At 42.1% G+C, this 13,919-nt stretch overlaps 2 protein-coding genes across 8 annotated transcripts in view; one reads left to right on the forward strand and one right to left on the reverse strand.

Moving 5' to 3' along the window:
* The window catches only part of zbtb38 (zinc finger and BTB domain containing 38), a 14,141-nt gene extending 11,258 nt beyond the window's left edge, over positions 1 to 2,883 (reverse strand). The window contains exons 1-2 of the mRNA XM_017423973.3: positions 2,724 to 2,883; positions 1,884 to 2,182 (exon numbers count right to left, since the gene is read on the reverse strand). The gene's annotated coding sequence lies outside the window, so the exon portion shown is untranslated. The remainder of the gene's footprint in view (positions 1 to 1,883; positions 2,183 to 2,723) is intronic.
* A 1,952-nt stretch (positions 2,884 to 4,835) lies between these two features.
* The window catches only part of trip12 (thyroid hormone receptor interactor 12), a 31,044-nt gene continuing 21,960 nt past the window's right edge, over positions 4,836 to 13,919 (forward strand). The window contains exons 1-4 of one of the 7 annotated variants that reach the window (XM_017423971.3): positions 4,836 to 4,924; positions 10,649 to 10,795; positions 11,165 to 11,290; positions 11,485 to 12,278. In XM_017423971.3, coding sequence (XP_017279460.1) covers positions 10,698 to 10,795; positions 11,165 to 11,290; positions 11,485 to 12,278 — 1,018 coding nt within the window. In that variant the 5' untranslated portion in view covers positions 4,836 to 4,924; positions 10,649 to 10,697. Of the gene's footprint in view, positions 4,925 to 6,806; positions 6,827 to 7,076; positions 7,222 to 7,533; positions 7,686 to 8,186; positions 8,443 to 10,648; positions 10,796 to 11,164; positions 11,291 to 11,484; positions 12,279 to 13,919 lie in introns of those variants that run through there. The other 6 variants (XM_017423969.3, XM_017423967.3, XM_017423968.3 and 3 more) reach the window with 6 other exon arrangements.

Consider the following 13,919-nt stretch of genomic DNA (forward strand, 5'->3'; position numbering starts at 1 on the left):
GGGGGGGGGGGGGGAGTTTGATGGTGACTCAGCCTTAGATCCTGGGGCTTGGCTGGACTCGGCTCACAAAAGCCACAAGTCACCACCTCCATGTGGGGACGCCACCTGCTGGGTACCAAGCTGGGCCAGTGGCCTGGGCGTACTGATTTCTGGCATCGCAAACTGGTTCTTGGGATGTGGAACGTCACTTTGGTGGCAGGAATGGAACCAGAGCTGGTATTTGAGGTTGAGCAATGCGAACTAGATTCAGTTAGGCTCACCTCCATTTTTAGCTTTGGAACCCAACTCTCAGAGAAGGGCTGGACTCTTTCCCACTCCAGAGTTGCCCAGGTGGAAGAGGCATTTTCCAGTTCTGTGGACATTCACAAGCCCCTGGCTGAGGACCTTTGGGTTGGGAGGTCTCCCCAATGAACGAGAGAGTTACCTCTCTGCAGCTTTGAGCTGTTGTTTCTGTTTGTGCACCAAACAGCAGCTCAGATTATCTGATATTTGTGGAGTCTCTGGAGGGAGCCCTGAAAAGGGAGATTCCATTGTTGTCCTGAGGATCTTCAGTGCCCATTTGGGCAATGACAGTCACCTAAAGGGGTGTGACTGGGAGGAACAGCCTCCTTCATCTGAATCCAAGCTGCGTTTTCTACTGGACATCTATGCTTGGCATGGGCTGTCCATTTCAAATACCACATTATTATGCATAGGGTGGTCCATAAGAATACTTGATACCAGGCCACCTTGGGGCAAAGGTTGATGATTTTTTTCCAGTTATACCACCAGACTTATGTCTTGGGTACTCGTGTAAAGAGAGGGGCAGAACTGTTACCTGACTGATAGTGAATTGGCTCTAGTAGTGGGGAAGACTGCTTGTCAGACCTGGTGAAATAACGAGGGTGAACTGGGAACATCTGATGAAGGCTCCTGTTGGTGAGATCTTCAACTCGCTCTTACACGACCTGAGGGAGAGTTGGAACATAGAGTCCAAATGGGCCACGTAGATTCAGCTTCCAGTATGTCTGGCCAGAAAGTCATTGGTGCTTGTTGAGGTGGTAACCATAGGACACTGGCGATGAGGGAAGCTGTCAAGCTGAAAAAGGAGGCTTTTGGAGCTTGACTGTCCCTTGAGGGTTCACCTAATTCAGCTGACATTTACCAAGTGGCAAAAAGAGCTGCAACTTCTGCCAAAACCAAAACTTCCAAATAACAGATGCCGTAAAACCTAAATTCTATGAAAATCTTTAAAAAACACCTTCAATTTTTGCATTTATGGTGTTTTGTTGGCAGTCAAATTAAATTTTTCTTTACACATTTTTACATATATACAGTTTTTAGTGTGTGGATCATTTAAAGTGTTCCTCTGACATTTTCTCATGATTTTTTTCTGACACAAGGAAAGGGAAGCGTTCAAACTTTTTTACCTATCAACTGAATAATTGATTCTTAAACTCCAAAATATCGCACGCTGCCGTTCATTTTAATCGTTGTCGCATCCGGTCTTGATATGTCCCACAAGTCGCCTGTATTGCTTTGAAGTAGACGATATTTGGAAGCGGTTACTCATCACTTAAACACTGTTCGTTCAATGAATTCGTACGCAATCTAAGCTAGTATTAAAACCAAACTAATCTCTGTATTAGATGATGTTGGGTATTATGCATCCATCTCATCTAGGCTTGACGTCACAGCCTGGACGGGCTGTAAACTACAGGAAAAAATATACAGGCCTCTGTGCCTCTGTTGCTCAGTGATTTCAGCTGCGGCCTGTAGGGACACTCATCGGCTGGGAGGTAAAGACTGCAGTACAAGGCTGAGTAGGCCTTAAAGCACTCCGAGCAAACAAATGCAGTTATTTTTGGGAGAACCTATCTTGTTCCTGTAATAAGCTCTCATACCTGGAGTCGGTTATCAGACCGTTTCAGCGCAGAAGGTCTCGCTAGGCCCGTCCGTGCCGCGGTGGAGGTCTCTCTGGTGTTTGTTTAGGCGAAGGAAAAGGAGAGCGACCATCCAGCCCTCGTTCTTCCTTTTAGCCTGCTCACCAACGCCTTTTACATCTTCCGTCGCCGCTGCTCTATGTGGTCTATGGCTCGGGCCGAGATTCCCGGCTCCTGCTGTGCAAAGTTGCCTTCTTGGGGGGGGAGCCCGCTGCCACTGCTGCGTCACTCCCGCTGCATCACCAACCTACAATGAGTTGCTGTAAAAGGAGGGGTGGTGTGGTGAATGTGTAAAGTAGAAGGGATAAGCAGAAAAACAACAAGTCAGGCTCTACACGCTGCTCTAACAAACAAGTGGAAAAGGCTTGCGCTCCGTCTCAGGATGAGGCCTAGTTGCAGCTTTGGTATTCAGGAAGTGAGTCTGGGAGACAGATCCTTTATTGTTACGTAATGATTTTTTTTCTCTCTCTCCCCCCCCCCCTCAGCTGAGAAGGCACTGTGAGAAGCTAATAATAGGCCATACGAGTCAGGCCTGTATGCAGTCATGTCATAACACCCCAACGACCAGCTGAGCAGAAGAATAGCTTTTATTCAGAGGATCATTTAGAAAGAGACACTTGCATGTCAACATGGGATGTTCTTGTCCTCTCTTGGCACCTAACAGGACTTTTATTTCTCAATCTTATGTGGCAAGAAAGAACAAAAAACAAGGCTCCAGTATAGCTGTTTTGTAATCAGATTTCCCCCCCACCCACCCCTGCTGCACATTGATTCCTGTAAACAGAAAAATAAAGTGCATACCTTTCGCTTTACGCTACAGTAGCTTGCTTCTACGAGTGTCAGAGGCGGTAGGCCTGTCAGGGGAGGCACATCCACGTGTGCTCAAGGTTTCAATCCAGAATAACTATGTGGTTGTGTTTAGGCCTGGAAATGGTATCCAGAACTATGGCACTTGTTTTGCACACGCTACCTAAGGGTTTATTTACTTGATCCTTCTCCTCCCATCATGCCCTTTTTCATTGCCATGTTGCTCCCTCTGCTGGCCGCCTCACTGAACGCATTAGAGAGACCGGAAGGCTACAGGCAGAGGCAGCGCTGACGGCCGAGGGCCTTCGGTAGAGGGCGCAACAACAGATCACGGACAGATGGGAACAGGAAGTACGACAGCTGAAATTCACTTATGTGATATGATGTCAGCAGTAATGTCAGCACTCCAGTCATTAAGTGTAAGTCGCTTTTTAGATTCTGTTTTTTTATAGTTTGAGAAAAACTATCAGACACTAAATACCATATTATGCATAGCACTGTGCAAAAGTCTTGCGTCATCCCTTTGTTTTTGTGTTTTTCAAGCAGCTAGATTTTCTTGTAATGCATTAAAGTGATCTTTATCGATAGTTTTTGAGACTTTTTGAAAGTCATTTAAAGTTTTTCTTTCTAACTTTAACTGCCTTTACGCTTGTTTTCAGTCCAGTTCTTTTTTGTTGTTGTTGTTGTTGTTGTTAAGCCCTTTAAGACTGATCTTTGTATCATTCAGGCATGAAACAGTTCTCAAACTGAAAGAATAAACCAGTGTTGTGTCCACACATGATAACCAACTTTAGAAAGAACCTGTTTCACACAGACTCTTCAGGTGCTTTTATACCAGCAGCCTGTCACAAAGACAAAATTTACAGTCATCACTTTAGCTGAACCCATGAAAAATACCGAAGTATAAACAGTTAAACACATGAAATTTTATTTTTGCACCAACAAGGGGAGTTTCAAAGAGCTATTAGCTGAAAACTTGGCAGAAAGTCATAAAGTCATCTCTCAGGTCCTGTGTCAGAACCTGATATATATATATATATATATATATATATATATATATATATATATATATATATATATATATACCTTCCTAATTTTTAAGCTTTGGTGGGGTGCCAGGAGCAGACTGAAAATGAGTGACAAAGCAGCTGAAGTGTAAACTAAAGCTTTGAAAAACCTTCATAAAGTCTGGAAAACTACTGATCAAGACCACTTTGAGAGACTGCAAGAAAGTCTAGCTCCTTGGGAGCAAAATACATAAAAAGAAACTGAGACTTGTTTTAAACGGTGGTTCCCAAACTTCTCATCTTTTGAACAACAAAAAAATAAAAAAGTTGCAGAGATTTATGACCATGACTACTGCTGGCTGAAGTAAACAAACACTGAGCCTCATCGAGTCTTTTATTAATTTCTGACTACTTGTTTTGATTTCTTTATATTTGTGAATCCTGTAGACCTTCTCAAGACCGCAGAATTGGTGTTTCGTGACCCACATTGGGGTCCCGACCCCAACTTTTGGAACCACTGGTTTATAATGTAATGTAGTACGCTAATCCAACTAGTCTTCAGCATCGCACAGGGTCTTCTCTAAAACACACACAACCTGAACCTGAATACTTATGACTCCTTTTTTACCTGAAGTGCAACATAAAAACCTTCATCTGCCTTCAAGGAGATTTTTACACATTTTTGTTGCTCATCCAAACATTTGTCACTAAAAACACACAAATACTAAACTGACTGTTGTATATCACTAGTATAGTGATTTTGGAACAACAAAACTGTTTCGTTCTTTCATATCTTACTCCTCTTTATTGCCAATTCTGTGGAAGAAGCTAAAAAAATATACCCCTCCAGCCCACAGCGCTGGCTTTGCCTTCCATGTCTCTGGTAGATCAGCCCAGCGGCTCCTCACGGTGCGCTTCCTAAACGCTGCAGAGCTGATGCAGTCCAGTCAGAGCACGAGCCAGGCACGCACAGTTCAGATGTGTGATTATCAGTGCGCATTTGCACGAACAAACGTACACGAGGCTGAAATAGAAAACAGTGGGAAAAGTGCGTGTAACTCATGATTGTGTTTTCCTCTGATAAATGTGTCCTTCTAAGATGTGCTCACCCTCCTGACGCCGTGTGAAACCTGTGCTGCATCGTTCAGCAACGAGGAAGGAGAGGAGTTTTGAGCGGCATGTCATCAGGTAAGCGCTCCAGATAAGTTTACAGGCGACAGACTGTGATCCTTCCATCAGACTCCAATAAACAGTTTAATGGAAGCATTAATATTTAGGCTTCCAGGTACATATGTATGTTTGTTTGGCTGTCGCGTTTGCAAGACATCTCTCACTGGGTGGATTTTACTGAAACGCTCGGGAAGTAATCCCTGAATGAAAAACTCCCAACTCACCCGCCTTTGGAGTTGACCACATTCAAGGTGGATACCACAGCTCAGCAACACAGATATGGCGACAGTTCGGTCAGTTTTACAAATATTGGGCTGAATTTAGTGTGGTGGTAGCTGAGAGCCATGCCCAGCTTGTATGCTGAACGCTGACTGATGGCTGTTTGAGCACTTGCCATGAATTATTGAGGTTAGAAACCACTGGACGGATTTTAAGTAATCATTGGATGTGCGTCTACATCCACAAGTGATTAACTTTTGGACTGAACCCAATTCAAGATGACCACCATAGATAACTGGCATTAACTCTCAGAAAAATTACTGTCAGTTTTACAGATATTGAGCTAAAATTTGGTGTAGTAGTAGCCGGAAGTCCCCCGCGACCTGGAATGGAGAAGCGAGTAAAGAAAATGGATGGATGGATGGGTAGCCGGAAGTCGTCCTCAGCGCACACTGTGAGCACCACACGTTGTGCAACATCTTTAAAATCAACACTATCCGTCTGTTTGTTGGCAAAATATCTCAAGAACCACTGGATAGAATTTAGTGAAACTCTCAGAAAGTATTTACAGAGTTTACATCTCCAACTCATTAACATTTGGGGTTATTTGTATCCAAGATGGCCTCCATTCGTACTCTGGGCACTAACAGATCTCATGATATGAGATTCTACATAACGTCATTTACAAGGCTGGACCAGAATGACTATAACTCTGTCCCCATATACAATATATTTTGAGATTAAAACTGGCACGAAAGGCGGCGGGCGACATGCATTCCTTCAGAGGATGCCAGATCTTTCATTTCTTTTGACCTCAACCCGTTTCTTCAGCTTGAAAGCAAAATGGTTCTTTTGAACTTGTGCTGTCACTAGCAATCCTTTGTACACCAAATAAAAGAATTATGAACAAGTTGTTTTTTTAAGAAGCTGCTTGTGCCTCAAATTTGATTTTAAATGACCTAACAAACAAAAAAAATAAATCACAAAAGTACTTTGAAACTTATTTGGTTGCTCTAAAAACAAATGAAAAATTAGGAGTGGCTCAAGACGTACTGTATTTTATTCTGTTGATGTTCCACTTTATTGCTGCCGATGTATTCTTTTTTTCATCGAGCTATAATTAAATGGATCCATCAAATGATTATTGTATAATTAAAGCTAAACTGGTATTGGTTGTAACTCTAACGCTGAAATATGCTGTCATGTAGGAAAGACTGATGAGATGTGTTTTGCTGTTTGATGTAGAACTTTTGCATTTAAGAACCGTAAGGAAATCTTTTATGTTGTCCATATTACCTTAAGTTAAACAAAACAGAAACAATTATTGTTTGTTAAAGAGACAACTTACATCTGACTAACATCACAGAAAACCATTTGATTCAGTGATTCCTAAACCGTAGGTGAATAGGACATATAACAAATGATCTGTCTGAGCATACACTTAAATAAATGCTCAATAATCAACCTCAATTATAGTAATCAGAAGTTGGGGGGAAAAGGAGAAAATAATAATCTTTTGTCGGTGCTGGACCCTAACCACTGACTTGCTCCCCCGAGCAAGGACGCCATTTTGGACGCAGAACTGTAACCATGACAACTGAACAGCAACTAATCCGGCATTTATTCAGCGGTGAAGGAAACTGCTCGGAGAGCGTCGTATTAATTTCAGATAAGACCGCGAGGGGTGGGGGAAACAAAATGGTAAGGCAAGCTATTATTTCAATTTAACGAAATAACTACTTCACGTTTGCGTATTTAGGGGGGAAGGGTGGCGGGTCACGACCCAGCGGATTGATACCTTAATATTTGTGACAAGCTGATGTAACCCGTCTTGCGGTGACTGTCTGAACACAGGCGAACGAAACACAAATTTCGTACGAACGGGGGTTGGGAAGCACTCTTATTGCGCAAAGCAGCTTCTTCGAATTAAAACGGGTCGGGGGAAAAAAATGAGAAGTAACTAGTCCCCGAGCGGAAGAATAACGCGGATGTATATTGCAGTTGTAGGCCACTCAGCTGATGTGAAGCTAACAGGGACAGGGAGAAAAGAGGAGCTGGTGCACAGTCTGTTACAACTACAACACTGGAACAAATAGGTAACAACATCATACCAAACGTTCACCTTTTTCACTGACATCTCCAGCAACACTCTTTAGAACTTTTAAAACCATTTAGTGTCGATTTACACAGGTAGAATTATGAATCGGCGTTGTAAAAATATCCCGAACCCCGTTGTTGCTTTCCTGTTTTTTTGTGTCAAAAATGCATCAGAGGCCATGTCTTTTTTTTTTGTTTTTTTTCTACTTAACGTGAACGTGCTAGCAGCTAGTCGGATGACTTGATAATATTGATAGCTTGACATGGTTGCAACAAAAACAACAGTGATTTGTATGTCACGGCGGAGCTCTTATTTGTGAATCTCATTACCATCCTGTCGAGCTGGCAAAGCGCAAGCCAGTGACAACAAATTGATTAGCCCACCAAGGTTAGCTGCTCTTGTTTGACTTGACGTCGCTAAACCTACGTGACTGCCCTGCGGTAGCGATTCTGTTTTGACAAGGTTGGTAGCTTTTTTTTTTACATTTTAAAACGAACGAACACCTCCATAATGAAGCACCAAGTATTTAATAGCTCTGCTTATTATTATTTTCTTTTATTATTTTTCGCTCGCGAGCGAACCGTCATTGAAGAGGCATTCGTTATGCTCGGCTAAGCTAGCATTAGCCTGCTAATCATTAACTGGCCTCGATGCTTGTCAGTTGAAATAAGATGGCTGGTTTTATTTAGTTAACGCTTCACGGGACTTATGCGCTTTCTTGACTTATTTGTTCACTTGTTAGCCCCTTTTCTTTCAGGCTAACACTAGCTAAAAAAAACTCCCAGACGGACCCTGGTGCAGTGACAGAGAGCCTTAGGCCTCGCCGTCCTCATATTTTGCTAACGTTGTTCCGTACACATTTAGGTTGACGGCAGGGTTGCTAAGAAAGTGTTAACGTATCCGCATTATGGGCTTGACAGTCGCGTAGGCTCGGGGTTCGTGATCTCCCCACAGAGCATCGCAAAGATGGGGTTTTGTGTGCTCAGAACTTGTCAGCCATACTTGTGTCATCACAGCCAGCATACCGACTGAGCTCGCGTTGGTTTTTACTTGTAGCCCCGGTAGCTTTATTGCCTCAAATCGCTTTCGGAAGACCGTTCAGCCGATGCTACCATTTTCGGCGTTCTGCTAATCTCGACTAAAACTGCTCGTTTCCTCTCTCGGGACACAGTCTTCGCCATGTAGGGAGAACATACCCCTGATTTGCACCACGAACAAGGTAATTGTCCTAACCTAGCAGTTAGATAAGTGCACCGATGCACACCGGTACCACAACTACGCAGTTCAATACAGCCAATGCTAAAATTAGCCGACTGTGAGTTTGCCTATTCGCTGGATTTTCCCGTCATGATGTTCTCGAAGTTGCTATGTTCTTTTTTTCTCGGGACGTATGTCGGAGCTTTTCGTGAGCTGCTGTCAAGAAGACAGGGGAAGGGGGGGTGGTAGACTGGCAGGGGACATGAGCGGCCGAACATGCTAACGATGGTCGGCGATGGTAGACACAACTACGTCAGAAACACAGGCCTCTGGAAACCCTGGGTGCAAAAGCGGACCCCCTCCCGTTCGTGTTTTCGTTGAGTCGTAAAAAGTGACTCAGACGGGTTGGCGTCCCAAGCTGCCGGCCGCTCGACGTCTTTATTCCGCCAGATTGCACGGAGTGGTGGAGTTGGTTGTCAGCAAGGGTCGAATAACAAAAGACCAGGATGCGGTGTCAGAGCAGGCCTAACGTGGCCCTGTAACACTGGGAAGTGTGGCGTATTTTTGTGATCAATACCCATGATATCACAGCTCAGGTGTGATATATTTTTTTTTTTTCCCTGTTTTTTTGTAAGTGGATGTTTCTGGTCGAAGGGTGACTGAAATGTCAGGTGGTGGTTCTGTTACCTTTTTGTACCTCTCTTACAAATAAATAAATAAAATCTTTCAACTAGACGTGTTCATACAATCAGTCTATCCTCATTAGTTCCTAATGCCCTTGGGAGTAACATATGAATTCAACTTATCTTACATGTAAATGACATTTTCTTTAACATTTGTACTGTATTAGTCAGTGGATCGTGAGCAACAAGCTGTTTTGGTCAGTTTTTTTACTTGTCATGAAATGGTATAGTCATTTAAACAATTATCATTGACTTGTAAGGATGATTTTCACACATGACTGTTTCTTGGGGTTTCAGTAAATGGTTTATTGCCTCACGCTTTATTTTAATTAAGACTAGCTCATGACCTTGATTTTTGGCTCTCGCTAGATTTTGAAGCTGTCGTTTTTAATATTAGGTGACTTTTTTTTTACGATCAGAAGATATGGCTGAAAGTCTGTCAACACACCTGACTGGACAGCACGCGTCACACCTGTTTTAGCTTTCCTTACCTGCCTCCCAGTTTATTTTAGAAATTTGAGGTTTACGTGGTCAAGCTCCTTCTTCTTCCTCTCTCCTGACCTTATTCAGCTCTGCGCGCCATCTCGCAGGTCATCGGGTCGGGTGTTGACGGTACCCCGCACCCATCTCAAATCTCGATGGGATCGGTCATTTCAAACGCGCTACCCCTATTTTTACGAAGCCTACATTCAATTGATGCATTTAAAAAACATCTGAAGACATTATTTTATAAGCAGGCTTTTAATTAGACACAGAGCTTTATCAATTTTAAGTTGTTCTATATTTTATGATACATATCTTTTGTGTTCGTGTGTGTATATATAATTTGATAATTATATATACCACTTTTGCTCCTTTGTGAAGCTCTTCATTATAATTACTACATCTGTGAACAGTGTGATATAAATAAATCTTTTACATTTTGTTCTTTCAGGGTGAAAAGATTAGAAACCTGTGAATAAAATTCTGTCAAGCAGGGGGCTTCAGTTAAAGGAAAACATCTTCCGTACCAAATTTTGACCTACTTGCTCAGTTGATAATAAAGGATATTTACCAAATTATTTCTGACCTAAGTTCAAGTTTAAAGATAATTTTGAGGTTTACTGTAAGCTTGTGTAGAAACGCATTTAACTAAAGTGTCAGCTCTGAAAACGAGCAGGAACCATTGCATCTCGTCTCATTTATTAGAACTCTTTGATCAGAGCTATCTAGATTAGTCTTTTGTTAGTAAAATCATTTGAAGTGTTTGCCCACAAGTTTTGATTGTATTAGCTGTAGGTTTTGTGGCTGCTGTCACGAGGCCTGTGTTTTTAGGTCAAAGAAGTCCCAGTATCTTTAATAGGATCTGTTAGGGTTTTTGTCTATTTTCTGATTAAAGATTGTATGCATCATGATGAGCAAAACTTTGTGGGGGGTGTTCAAGTGGGGATTACCTTTTTTTTTTTGCTGCAAAATAGTTTCATTTTGTTTTTGTAAAACAGATACAGAGTTCAACGTGATCACATTTGTTCAATGCTGTTGTGTGGCTTGTTTCTTTGATTTTAGTGAATGGTAGTGTCTAGAAAGGGTATGTCCCTTCAGGAGAGAGGTGCCAATGTCCAACCGGCCTAATTCCAATCCAGGGGGGTCACTGCGCCGTTCACAGAGGAACACTGCTGCGGCCCAGCCACAAGACCACACTGCAGCTGGAAGGTGAGTCCGCCTGCGCGTTCACCTTGTGCTTTTTCAAACAAATGCATTGAAACATTGTTTGCTTTTCTTATAAGGAGCGACCAAGGGACCAACGATGTTTAAATTGAGCTTTTACCTGCGTGGCCACTGTAGGAAATTTGACAGAATGTTAAATAACTTTAATGGTGTCCTCTGTTTAGACATAAAACAGACTCTGTTCCCATTTAGACGTTAACTCTGTTTTAGCAGTGCAATCTAAGAGATGTTAATGGTTTAACAAAAAAAAAACTTTTGCAGTAAAGCAGGATGATTTGGGAAATAAGTCAATCCTTTGTGACTTAATGACAGAAACCCACACTGTTCCTTGCTCTTTAATGTCCAACCTTACAGGTTGCAGTCAGAGCAGGTAAAACGTAAAGCAAATTCCCCACCTGAAAGTAGAAGACCTAATTCTAAGGCTCCCAAAGCCACAGCCAGCTCAGCCACTGGCCAGTCCAGAGGGCACAGCTCAAGAAGGTACCCATATTTTCTTCTTGGTGCTTAATGTGTGTGTTTAGGGTTAAACTGCGTTTATTTCTGTCATGTCTTGTTATGCTTTTGGGTTTTGTCATACAATTCAATAAATACAGGCAATCTAGCATTGTTATCTGAACTTTTCTAGTCAAATTTTCCTAAAATCATATTTCCTGGTTTCTTTTGCTTCCTAACAGAAGTGGTCTTACTCTGTCCGTGGCTTCGTTTGTGCTGCAAGACGACCAAGAGGCTGCAGGAACATCTGAACAAGAGCGACCAGGCCACCAGTCAAAGAGCGAGGGCACCCGAGGACTTAAACGAGGTGAAACCCCCGACGAAATCAGTGTCCTTGGACCGACCCCTGCCAAGAAGTCCAAATCATCCCTCCCCGCACCCAGAAATAACTCCTCAGAGGCCAAGAAAGGCCCCGCCAAGACCAAGAAAAGACCAGTTGCACCAGAATCGTCTGCATCGTCAGGTCGAAGTCAGAGCAAAAAGAGCGTGGCCGCTGGGGCCTCTCCACTCCAGAAACGGAAGAAATCGGACACTCTCCCCGGTCTAAGTAGCACCGCTGGGTCCCTCCCCAATTGTACCGAGGGCAGAACTGCAAAAGCCACCAAGCTGGCGTCTAAATCGGCCGCCTCAGCCAAAGCTGGGTGTAGCAACGTGACAGACTCCTCCTCCTCCGCCTCCTCCTCTTCTTCTTCCTCCACCACCACAGGCTCCAACAGCGCTGCCACACAGGGCGCCCGCGTCAAACAGGGAAAAGATCAGACCAAGGCACGCCGCTCTCGCTCCGCTTCTAGCCCCTCCCCGCGCCGAAGTACGCGTGACAAGGAGCAGGCCAAAACTGCCAGCTCTTCGAAGTTTGAGTGGGCAACACGCTTCAACCCCAAAGTCAATTTGCCAAAACCGAAACTTTCCTTACCTGGATCCTCCAAAACCGAGACCTCCAAACCTGGGCCATCCGGACTACAAGCTAAACTAGCAAGTGAGTGTTTTTCTTCTGTTTTACCTGAATGTATGCCTTCTGTATTACAACAACAAAACAAAACCCCTTGTTCCTTCCAGAAACTTTTGTTTCTCTGGAAATAGTGTTGCAGGATTTATGTTCAGTAGCGCAGAGCTTCAGACTTCACTCTGAAGTGTCTTCAGATGAGATTTAAGATTTAAGCAAATGTACATTTTGAATACACCAAACCAATAAGCTCTCAGATTTATTACAAGTATAAACAGACAAAGACAACACTGGAATTTCACAACAAGGTTGTCTAAACATGAGTTTAACTTGCATAATGACTGTATATATAAATTGAGGCTGCACAGTATTAGGAAATGCAGCATTATTGTAGAATATTGTGACGACTATATCAGTGGCAATAAACCCACATGTTCTTACCATGTTTAGAACACGCTCCGTGTGACGATTGTGTCTGCAGTTTTTGTGATATTGATGTTGTGGACACAGAAATTATGATATCGATCAACTTTCTATATATACTACAGCCCCAGTCTAAATGCAGTTCTTGCAGACATTAGCTGTTGATATATAGTTAATGCAAATCTTACAGTTTTATGAAGCTGTCCAGAGTATGTCCTAATTATCTAGCTAAGCTAATCTTGACAAAGGAGATCGTATTTCCACTGAGCACAACTTTTCAAGGTTTCAGACTCTAAATTTCTTCAAATATAACTTTTGTTTGCCAATAGATGACTTTTCATAATTAGGAAACAGAATATAAAGCTGTCCAAAAAAGAATGACTCCATGTTTGAACGAGTAAGGCTTTTCAATATACTGCAATGTAGTTAAAGCATAATTAGGTCTGATAATTTAGATTAAAGTGTTGCCTGTGAGCAGTATTACTCTTTCATATGCAGTCCCAGCTTTGCAATAAATAAGAAACAAAGATTTAAAAAAAAAATGAGTCCATCCACAGAGTGGGCTTGCTGTGAAGTTTAAAGGTTATTTTGTCATTCAGTGTCAAGTGTTTTTATTTGTCCACTGGAATAAAATTCAGTTTTTAAAATCTTTTATAGGATTGACTTTAGTATGAACGTGCTGACGCTGTTTGATGCCGTGTGGGGAGTCTAGTACACCCTGCTGTTTACTCAGTCTTTACTGTGTGAGTGATAATTTATTTCACATAAAAATAAAACAAAAAAACAATCTTGGTTCCTAAACCTTTACAGGTCACAGTAACAAATATGCCTGTTCATCTTCTGCCTTAGTCTATGTTAGCATTTTCTTTTAATGTAACTCTCAATCATAGAAAACAGAACTGAGTACAAAAAAACATACAATTACATTTAAACCAGGCAGTGCAACAAATCTGAAACTCATCTGGAGAGGAAGAAAAGGACAAAAACAGAAATCCCGGTTTACAGATTATTGTCAACACAGCCGAAACTCATCCCAAGAGTTAACAAGTTAACAAATGATTCTTTTATTCTTAAACTGCATCAGAATTATAAATTTATACATAAAGAAGGAATTAACATTAACAACTTTAGTATTTTTTTCCTTTCTTTCATTATCTCTGGTTTGACATTCAGAAAACATGAAATTTATTACCAACGCAGTTCTAATCTCACAGATTATAAATTCTTTTCTCTTTAACCCCCTGTATTTAG

The sequence above is a fragment of the Kryptolebias marmoratus genome, linkage group LG2 (genome assembly GCF_001649575.2).
Source record: "Kryptolebias marmoratus isolate JLee-2015 linkage group LG2, ASM164957v2, whole genome shotgun sequence".
NCBI lineage: Eukaryota > Metazoa > Chordata > Actinopteri > Cyprinodontiformes > Rivulidae > Kryptolebias > Kryptolebias marmoratus.